At 46.0% G+C, this 10867-nt stretch overlaps 1 protein-coding gene across 1 annotated transcript in view; it reads left to right on the top strand.

The window, feature by feature from the left end:
• LOC105899418 overlaps window positions 1–10867 on the top strand; it is a 29878-nt gene that overhangs the window by 14576 nt on the left and 4435 nt on the right. Inside the window, exons 3-5 of the mRNA XM_031581475.2 lie at window positions 5315–5476; window positions 8920–8986; window positions 10752–10859. Coding sequence (XP_031437335.2) covers window positions 5315–5476; window positions 8920–8986; window positions 10752–10859 — 337 coding nt within the window. The remainder of the gene's footprint in view (window positions 1–5314; window positions 5477–8919; window positions 8987–10751; window positions 10860–10867) is intronic.

Below are 10867 nucleotides of genomic sequence, written 5' to 3'. Positions count from 1 at the left end.
GCCTCTTTTGTGTTTCCTTTAAACCTGGTTCTCTGTCTAACTCCCACTCAGACGTCGATGACTTACGTTACGTGTACCTCAGTCCTTGACACTATTGCACCTCTGAAAATGTTCAGACACAAGCCTCCTTCTCAGCCCTGGTTTTATGACAACATGCAGACATTGATATATGGAGAAGGGCTGAGTGCAAACGGAAAAAGGACAGTCTGTAGGTATCTTATAACATCGAGCCTAACTGCTCACAAAATTAACAAGAGGCTGTTAAGAAAGCCAGGAATTGCTTTTGGACAGAACCACCATAGGCCTAGGGTTTTACTCAGCACTATCAGTGCTTAACCCCCAGTTTCTACATCAGCTTTCGACTGTCACAATGCATTGCATGCCTCTAATAGTGAGATCATTTTAATGTGGTATCACTTCCCTGCCTCACTTCCTGGTGTCCCATATGAAAGCCACAACTTGCCTCACAGATTTGAGATCATCCCGTCCTTTCAAGGAGGGGTTTTATGTTGTGGGTAGTAGTGTGCACACACACACACACACAAACACAAACACACACACACACACACACACCCTAACACACACACACACACAGTTGTGTGTGGCGACTAAACACAACACCCACACACTTTCACACTGGTCTGGGGTTGTACCTTTATCCATCAAGCATGCAGTGGTTAAAAAAAGCAGAAAAAAAACCTGGATCCAGATTAACCCTCCTATCATCCCAGACCTATCTCTTAGCTCCCATTGAGAAGGTGGTTATTACATTACAAAGGGATTTGACTGAGAATATGATCTTAGACATGTACCAATCAGGGTTCTTCACAGGGCACAGCACTGACCCTGCCCTTTTGAAAGTCTCAAATGATCTGCTGCTCACAGCTGACTCTAAGGCCTGCACCATAGAGTGTTACTTGAGCGGCTGAAGCACTTCGTTGGCATTAAGGGAATGGCGGTTCAGCGGTGTGCCTCCTATGTATCTAATAGGGCCTTTTTTTTATCATTACGGATGGCATCTCATCAAACGTTGCCCCCCTCTCGTGTGGAGTCCCTCAAGGTTCAATTCTAGGTCTCCTTCTGTTCTTATTAGAAAGCATGGGATCTCTTATCACTGCTATGCAGATGACACTCAGATTTATCTACCTCTCAGTCCTGGACATGATGATCTACAGCCCCTTTTTGACCGCCTTGAGGATATCAAGTACTGGATGGGAAATAGCTTTCTCAAACTTAATGAAAACAGACAGAGGTGATTATCTTTGGTTCCCTGACCGCTAGCAGTATACTTGGTTCATTTACACCACACAAAAAACTTGTTGTAAAGAACCTTGGGGTATTTTTGACTCAGAATTAAACATTTGATGAGCAAATAAAGTCTGTGGTTAGTGCCTCATTTTATCAACTAATTGCTAAAGTGTAGAATTTCCCCTGGTAGACTGTGAGAAGGTGGCGCATGCTTTCATATCTTCCAGGCTGGACTATTGTAATGCCTTCTACTCAGGTGTCATCCAAGCACCACTCTCCGAGCTACAATTAGTCTAAAATGCTGCAGCCAAACTTTTAACGAGGACCAAGAGCACATCACACCTGTTTTAGCTGCTCTACATTGGCTCCCCGTGAGGTTCAGGATACACATTAAGGTTTTACTGTTATTTTCTAAGGCTGTGAACGGTCTTGCTCCAGCATTCAATCTCCTGACCCCCTATGTTCCGGCATGGGCTTTAAGGTCCTCAGATGAGCTGTTATTGGTTTTACCGAGATCTAATTTTAAAATAAAAGGTTGAGATTGAGATTTTAGTGTTACAGGTCCTATAGAATAGGCCTGCCTGGACGCTTTTAAAATCAGATTGAAAATTCATTTTTATACACTGGCTGTCCCTGGGTTTGAACTAGGTGATGGTTCGTTCGTTGTGTTTTATTGTTTTGATAACCTTCCTCTGTTCTATTATTCATATTTCAGTTTTTTTATCTGTTTATTTTTCTCTTATTCTTTTATCTATTTATTTATGTCTTTTAATCATTTAAATCACTTATTCTGATATTATTGTTTATTTTTACTGTCAGCTGAGTCACCTCGACTGGATAGCAAATGTTGTTTTTAAATGTGCTAAATAAATAAATGTGGCTTTCCATGACATGAGGAAGTGTGTATTTTGAGTGTGCATTGGTGTGCGTGCGCAGTTTTGTCCCTTTAACAGTGTGTGTGTGTGTGTATATATATATGTGTGTGTGTGTGTCGGTGTGTGTATGTGTGCTCGCAAACAAATACTGTGTTTCTCTCTCCTTGTGTGGTGCGGCAGCTCTTTAATCACGAGAACCGAGCGGCCTGTTTCCCCGTGCTCCGTCAGCAGGCTCCACGCAGGCAGACAGCTCTCTCCCTCCTCAGGCACCACGAGCTAACCAACTCCCCCGGGAATAAGATCACACCTGCAGGGACAGCAACAGGAGCAGGGAGGGTGGATAGGGGGATCGAGAAGAAAAGAAGAGAGGAGAGAAGAGAAGAGAAGAGTGGAGAGGGGGAAGAGGGTGAGAACGAGTGGAGAGGAGAAGGATCTGGGGGCCCAGCAGTGGAGAGAGAATTGAAGGCACACATGCGAGCGAGAGAGGAGAAGATAAAGAGGAATCATGAAAAAGATATACATTGGGAAAACCGCGCTCAAAACCTCCAGGAATGGATGGAAACATCAGAAGAAAAGGTGAGAGAGAGAGAGAAAGAAAGTTTGACGAGAGAGAGAGAGAGAGAAAGAGAGTGAGAAAGAGAATGCACTTTCATTTCTCTAATTCATCCGCCCACCGGGTTGTCCATAATCAATCCACTCCAATCTGACACGAAGGCCATCAAACATCAGACCACTCAGCAGCCACGCCATGTCTCCCTCTCCATCGCAGCTCAACAATCACACACTGACTGAAGTTGTGTAGTATGAGTCAGGCCTCATTTTTGTTCGGAGGGCCGTTGTGTGTGTAGCCGTGTGTGCCTGTGTGTGTGTGTGTGTGTGTGTTTACCTGGGCGAGCGCTGAGCCTCTCTTGTCACATCACTACTCCACATCATCTCCAGCTCCCTCTCACTCCCATCTGCGGCACCGGTGGAGGCTGGTGAGTCACAGAGCCAAAGGTGCTGGTCTAATTAAAACATCAAAGCCGCTCCAAGAGTCAGCCAACGACAAGCAGAGGGGGAAAAACACACCACCGCTGCATGGAGGTGGAGCTGGGATGCGTTTAACAAAAGCAAAAATATCTAGAACGAGAGGTTCCAAGCACTGTAAACAAAGGGAAAAAAAATGAAAAAAGGGAGGTGAAGGAAAAAAAATATGCGTTGTGTAGTGTAAGTACGAGTGATTTTCAAATTGGATCACAGAAATGTGAAAAAGTCTATCTCTCACAAATAGGAAATCTGGGATGGCAGTGTAGCAGGCTGTTTACATTTCAAATGTGCTTCTACTAGTATGAGTTGACAACGGCGGAATGTACCATGTGTTGTGATAACAAGGTCATCTTCCAGTCGCTGGTGTGAAAAAGCCAAAGACCTTTTTTGTGGGGCTGTACACGTTGTGTCGGGGTTCACTGGAGAAACTGGGGCAGTGGTCGATGAAGTCAGGATGTCTTCATGGCAGAGGTGGGAGTATTGAGAGGCAGCATTTGACTAGTCTGTGTGTGTGTGTGAGTGTGAGTGTGAGTGTGAGTGTGAGTGTGAGTGTGAGTGTGTGTGTGTGTGTGTGTGTGTGTGTGTGTTTTTATTTTATAATACAGTGTGTGGGTGTATTAATGGACCCATCAAGCCGCATATGAGTGGGACCCGATTGATCTCCATATCCATTTAATTTGCACCCATTCGTCATCTTGGGAGAAAAACAAATACACAGCCCAGCAGGACAGCTCTCTGTAGTTCCCTCAGGGTATAGAATAATAAGAGGACTGTGTGTGTGTTTGTGTGTGTGTGTGTGTGTGTGTGTGTGTGTGTGTGTGTGTGTGTGTGTGTGTGTGTGTGTGTGTGTGTGTGTTTGTGCGTGCGTGTGTGTGTGAATCAGCCATTAGTACAAGTGGTGTATGTGTTTGTATGTTTCTCAGTATCATTCTGTATCTGTTTTTATATATGTTCATATATCCATATGTGTCCAGGGACGTGTGTGTGTGTATGTGTATGTGCCCTTGTCCATAGCGTTAAATAGTGTGAACATGTACTGTATGTTTGTATCTGTGGTAGAGTGTGTAAGTGTGTGGGTGTTGTGTAAAGTCTCCACACACAGCTGTGTGTGTGTGTGTGTGTGTGTGTGTGTGTGTCACCACTCTATTTATAACACTGTTACTTAGAGAAGAGACAGCGTAGTGACCCGGGAGCTCGGCACTATCTGTTATCTCGATGTCAATAGACAGCCATTACCACCTCCCTCTCCCCACCTCCCCACCTCCTTTTCATCAGGACCCCACCATTAGCCCCCAGCTCTGCCTCGCCTCCTTCCATCACCCTCACTCTCTCTCTTTCCTGTTGTCTGCTGCATCCATCCACCCATCCATCATCTCACACATATTGGGTTATTGTCATCCCACTTCATCTGGGGTTTTGTTAATTACATTGTCAGTTTTTTTTTTTTTTTTTTTTTTTGAGGATATTGATATACCGTGACCTGGTAATTAACCCAGGGTTTGTCGAATGCTTATGTGCGAAGATGTTTTGCATTAATGCTGAGAGAAAAAAAGTGTCACAGGCAGCCAACCCTTGAAAGATAATTCAACAGTAATGATAATGATATAATGATGACATATAATAATTCTATAAAGTCAATGACTCTACATTTCTCTTTCCATAGTATTCCACTGACCATGAACAGATCAGTGTATTTATTTGTTCTGTCTATTTGGAAAGAAAGGTTAAATGGCCCAAAGTTATGACATATTGCCATTATTTTTTTGTTACAGTTTCTTCAGTTAACAAGTAACACTACCATTTCTATGTACACAACTTCTACTGTATTAATAACTTCTATTACGCATTCCCTTTAGTTCCACTCTTATACTGTAGCTGTCACAGGAAGAGGTAACAGTAATGGCAGTAATGGTGGTAGTAGTCATATAACAGTGAGGTATGCAGTGGAATAGAGTGCACATCAACTTTACAGAGTGGAGGCAGCCATTCATCAGTATTCAACCTCTCGGCAGGAATTTAACCTTCTGTAGCCTTCTGTGTCGAGGCTCCATCTCTAGACTCTTTCACTCTCTCTTTCTCTTTCTCTCTTTCTCTCCCTCCCACACACACACACGCACAAACACATACACAAACACACACAAACACACACACACACATGCTCGCAGCGCTCTGCAAGAGCAGAAGGAGGAGCTGCGGAAGCGTCTCGCCTACACCACCCACAAGCTGGAGCTGCTGCAGAGCGAGTTCGACTCCACCCGCCAGTACCTGGAGACAGAGCTGCGCCGCGCCCAGGAGGAGCTGGACAAGTTCACAGAGAAACTGCGCCGGTGAGGCAACATGGGGGAAAGAGGAGAGAAGGAGAGGGGGATACAGTGGGAAATGAAATGTGGAGAGAGGCAGCTGGACATGTTCACTGAGAAACGGTTCTGTGGAGTGTGGGGGAGAGGGAGAGGATGGGGGGGAAATGAGAGAGGAGAGAAAAACTGTGTTGGGGAGTTGGGGGCTAGAGGATGGGGAGATACCGAGGGGAGAGGAAGATGGGAGTAAAGAAGGATGGAGGAGAAGAGGTGGAGTTAGAGAAGATAAAAGTAGAGAAAAACTTTGACAAACTCATGGAGGAACTGCAATGTGAGTCATGGTCAGGAGAGCTAGAAGAGGAAGATGGACAGACCAATAGGAGGACAGGAGCAGGAGAAGATAGAGTGATAATGAGGATAGGTAAGGGATGGATAACCAGAAGGAGATGGGGGATAATTCAGTTTCCTGAGAAACAGCAGTGGTGTGAAGACTATGAAAACATAATAGGTTGAGGATCCAAAAGTGAAGCCCTGATACCAGAGCTGGGATCTATTTCTAATGGCTCTGTGAGGGAGTGCAAACCCCCATCCAGACACCTCACCTAGACGTGCTGATCGCGTAGATGTGCTGATCGCCAGACATGCTGCTGTGCAGTTAGCACGCTCCCCTCGCTTACTCAAGGTTCTCTGAATTGAGCCCTGAGCATGGATCGGTCATGGCGGCAGTGCTGTAACCCCGACTAGAGATGGATGAGCTCTTAGGGGATGCGTATAGTGGTATCTGGGGCAGTCTCTCACGCGCAGAGATCGTCACGGCAGTGCTGTAACCCCGACTGGAGATGGATGAGCTCTTAGGGGATGTGTACAGTGCTCTCTGGGGCCGTCTCTCACGCTCAGAGTGGGGGATTGACGTGCCCAGAGAGCAGGGGGAGTAGCCTACACAAGACATAGACAGTGACATGGCGATGATGACTGAGAAACATCACACCAGAGGTGTAGCATGGTGCTGATTACAGTGGGATACCTTGAAAGACTCAGGGGTCTCAGCTCAGTGTCCCCCCAGAACATGCCAGTCAGTATAGACCTGAGATGTAGACTATAGAGATGATTTGGGATGTAGACTATAGAGATGATTTGGGATGTAGACTATAGAGATGATTTGGATGTCGATTGTAGAGATGATTTGGATGTAGACTATGGAAATGATTTGGGATGTAGACTATGGAGATGATTTGGGATGTGGACTATAGAGATGATTTAGGATGTAGACTGTAGAGATGATTCGGGATGTAGACTGTAGAGATGATTCGGGATGTAGACTGTAGAGATGATTCGGGATGTAGACTGTAGAGATGATTCGGGATGTAGACTGTAGAGATGATTCGGGATGTAGACTGTAGAGATGATTCGGGATGTAGACTGTAGAGATGATATTTCATCAGGGGGGCTCAACAATATCAGGCTACTCCCCTCGTGGCACAAACACAAACTGCAAAAGGGTTCACTCCCTTGCTCTGTAGAGGACAAACTGCAAAAGGGTTCACTCCCTTGCTCTGTAGAGGACAAACTGCAAAAGGGTTCACTCCCTTGCTCTGTAGAGGACAAACTGCAAAGAGGTTCACTCCCTTGCTCTGTAGAGGACAAACTGCAAAAGGGTTCACTCCCTTGCTCTGTAGAGGACAAACTGCAAAGAGGTTCACTCCCTTGCTCTGTAGAGGACAAACTGCAAAGAGGTTCGGTCCCTTGCTCTGTAGAGGACAAACTGCAAAGAGGTTCGGTCCCTTGCTCTGTAGAGGTTGTCCGACGATATCTCCTCAAGTCTTAGATCTTAGATCAAGTCTTTATTGCCTAATAGCCTGGTTCTCCCATAACTTAACTATTAGAGCTTGGATCAAGCTACTTCAAAGTCTCCTATTCAGCGTCCAGGGAGTTGAGGTGCAAATCACCTTCACTGTGCGTCGTGTTGGATAAAAGCATGTCTAGAATGACTGAATCTAACAGGGGGCCTTGGTGTTAAGGATAGGGGCGCATTTGTAATGATCCATCCCCAAAGCCTTAATGCATGACTGATGACACATTATGTCATTTACGGAATTAGATTTTATTCATGTGAGCCTTTTAAGCGCTTCATGGAAGGAGAGAAGGGGATGTACATGGAGACATTATCATAATTGCTGGCCCAGCCGATGCATATATATTCTTAACTGTCACACTTGACAGAAATTGTTAGGACAAGTTATATATTAGTCCCCAGATGCTTTAACCTCTAAATATACTTTGAAGCCATTAACGCTTGTAGTTCGCTACGCATGGATAAGCATTCATTACATAGGTTCATAAACACTCACACTGAGTTTGTGTTTGTGTGGTGTTTGGATTTAGCAGTTGTATTACACACACAACATCCTTCATCATTAAACATGAGTCTTTTTTTAGATTCTGGTTAAAGGATCTATTGAAACATAAGTGCTCATTACAAAGATGGTTCATGACACAGATGGGATTACTGGCATAGGACTTTAATAAATGTGTGTGTGTGTGTGTGTGTCTTTACATGCATTTGCATTCCTGCAGCTACATGCACAGACTGAATTGTAATTTACATTTCCAAGCTATTTTCAACTGAAATGACGGCATGTACTTTATTACATCTGGGACTAGACTTCTTCTTCTCAGCACCCCTGCTGTCTCCTCTATTTATCTCACTGGCTAGTAACGAAGGCAGAGTTGCCACATTCAGAGCACACATGCCTTCACCGTTTGCTTTCTTGCACACCATGATTTGCCAAGTGGCACAAGTTTCGAGCCAGAGAGCCAGAGTTAATGACTGAACTTGGTAGGCCTAGATTTTCTAATACATCACATCCTAGCTTTGGATTTACAATACTGGACATGACTACTACAAAAAAATCTGTTAATGGCAGAATCCGTAGGAGGTCAAACCGTGTGTTTATTCAAGTTTTTTATTTTCTATATTATGGAGTTTTCCTGTTTCATTTAAACTGGTCCTAATCCGGCGTCGCCCTCAGGCGTGGTGTGGTTCGGTGGCGGAGGTGTGCTGCTGGTGAACTCTAAAGGCCAAAATATATTTCTACGACTCCGTTACTTCGTGGTCACGCAGTTTTGTCGACGGACTCGCTTACATTTATGGTTCTCCGACGGCTGTGGGTGCTGTAAAGTATTTTTTTTGTCTACGTGTCTCCGAAAACCGACGGGCATAATCTATTCATATGCCTTAACGCTCAGGCGCTGCAGAGGGATTCGCCACAGCAGGGGATGGAAGTGGCCTTTGCTCCAGTAATGAAGAGGCGGATTGATGGTGTGTGTGTGTGTGGTAACCGGCCTGTGTGTGTGTGTGTGTGTGTGTGTGTGTGTGTGTGTGTGTGTGTGTGTGTGTGTGTGTGTGTGTGTGTGGTGTGGTGTGTGGTGTGTGTGTCTGTGTGTCTGTGTGTGTGTGTGTTTTACTTCCACAGAATACAGAGCAGCTACTCGGCCCTACAGAGGATCAACCAGGACCTGGAAGACAAGATCCACAGGACGGTGAGTTCATAAAGCAGCAGAGTGTGACCACTTTATTGTGTGTGTGTGTACGTGTGTGTGTGTGTGTGTGTGTGTGTGTGTGTGTGTGTGTGTGTGTGTGTCTCAGAGAGAAAAGGAAAGACAGGGAGTGTGGGTGTGTATGTGTTTTAGTGTGTGTGAAATAGAGAGAGAGCGAGGGAAAGTGCGTGTCTGTCTCTGTGTGTACGTACAGTATGTGTGTGTGCATGTATGAGAGATTTGAGAGATAGTTATACGTACGTGAGTACGCATATGATGTCCCACGTCACATGTCCACATCTGGGGGCCCATCCATGTGTCCATGTGTCCATGAGTCCATGCGTGCATGCGTGATTAGCTGCGACTGTGTGTAAACACGCTGACTGGGGGAGCGACGGCAGCGGAGAGAGAGAGAGAGAGAGAGATGGTCTGTGTGACTCTGAATACCAATGCTGCACCCAGGGCACCGCTGACACTAATAACATCCCTCCTCGGCAGCCCAGGGGCAGGGAGTCTATTGTGTGTGTGTGTGTGTGTGTGTGTGTGTGTGTGTGTGTGTGTGTGTGTGTGTGTGTGTGTGTGTGTGTGTCGGCAGCCGAGGGGCAGGGAGTCTATTGTCACCGGGAGCAAAAACATCTCTCGTGTGACAAGGATGGCGCTGCACTCTCAATGGGGTGCAATTAGCCATTGCATTAGGAGTCCATACTGCATTGGCCATTGCATTAGGAGTCCATACTGCATTGGCCATCGCATTAGGAGTACATACTGCATTGGCCATCGCATTAGGAGTACATACTGCATTGGCCATCGCATTAGGAGCACATACTGCATTGGCGTTTATTGTGCGCATGTTACAGGCATGTTAGTTGGGTGTGCTTGTGTGGACTTGGAGGTGCTTGGAGTGGATAAAGCTTATGTGGCCATTAAGTTGTCAGAGCAGACAAATAAGTAATGGGTGTTCGTTTCTATGTTGTCTTCTCTTGCATGTGGTTAGGTGGGTGGGTGGGTGGGGTAGGATGGTGTGTATCGTAAAGCTCATTTGATATTCATTTGTTCGTGTGGGAGAGGTAGGGGAGGATGAGGACGATGGAAGTTTCTAGAACAAGTCTTTCAGCTTCCTGCGTGTGCATCTCATCGATCAAACTGTCATGAAGTGAGACTGTGGTCACTGTGTGTGAGAGAGAGTGTGTGTGTGTGTGTGTCTCGCACGTTTCCCGCCCCGTCCCCATTGTTCCTTGCCCGCTCACGTGTAAAAGTGCTTTGGAGACGAGTGACATCTCATTCTGCCGCCCTGTCACGCCTGACAGGCTCCACGAGAGCCGCTTCAGTCCAAATAATGACGAGTTCATTTGAATAATTAAGGTAAATCCATTTAGCCATTAAGCGCAACGGGGTAGGCACTTTTTGAGAGGACGAGGATGAGGATGAGGATGGTGGGGATGAAGGGTGAGTTCAGAGGCAGCTCCGCAGTGCCAGGGAGGCTCAGGCAGAAAACTGCTGACAGTGTTGAGGTGCCCCCCCCCCCATCCTACACACACACACACCACACACACACACCACACACACACACACACACACACACACACACACACCACACACACACACACACACACCACACACACACACACACACACACACAAACACTCACTCACACACACACACACACACACACACACACACACACACACACACACACACACACACACACACACACACACACACACACACACACTCACTCCCCCCCTCCTTTTCTCCTTCCTCCCCTCAGTCTCAGCACCATGAGGACGAGAAGAGAGCACTGAGCCGAGAGATCATCGTCCTTAACAACCACCTCATTGAGGCCAAGATGACCATCGAGAAACTACGAGAGGACAATGTAAGCCC

This window comes from Clupea harengus, chromosome 15 (genome assembly GCF_900700415.2).
Source record: "Clupea harengus chromosome 15, Ch_v2.0.2, whole genome shotgun sequence".
In the NCBI taxonomy this organism is placed as follows: Eukaryota; Metazoa; Chordata; class Actinopteri; order Clupeiformes; family Clupeidae; genus Clupea; species Clupea harengus.
This window is presented reverse-complemented; position numbering and strand designations above follow the sequence as displayed.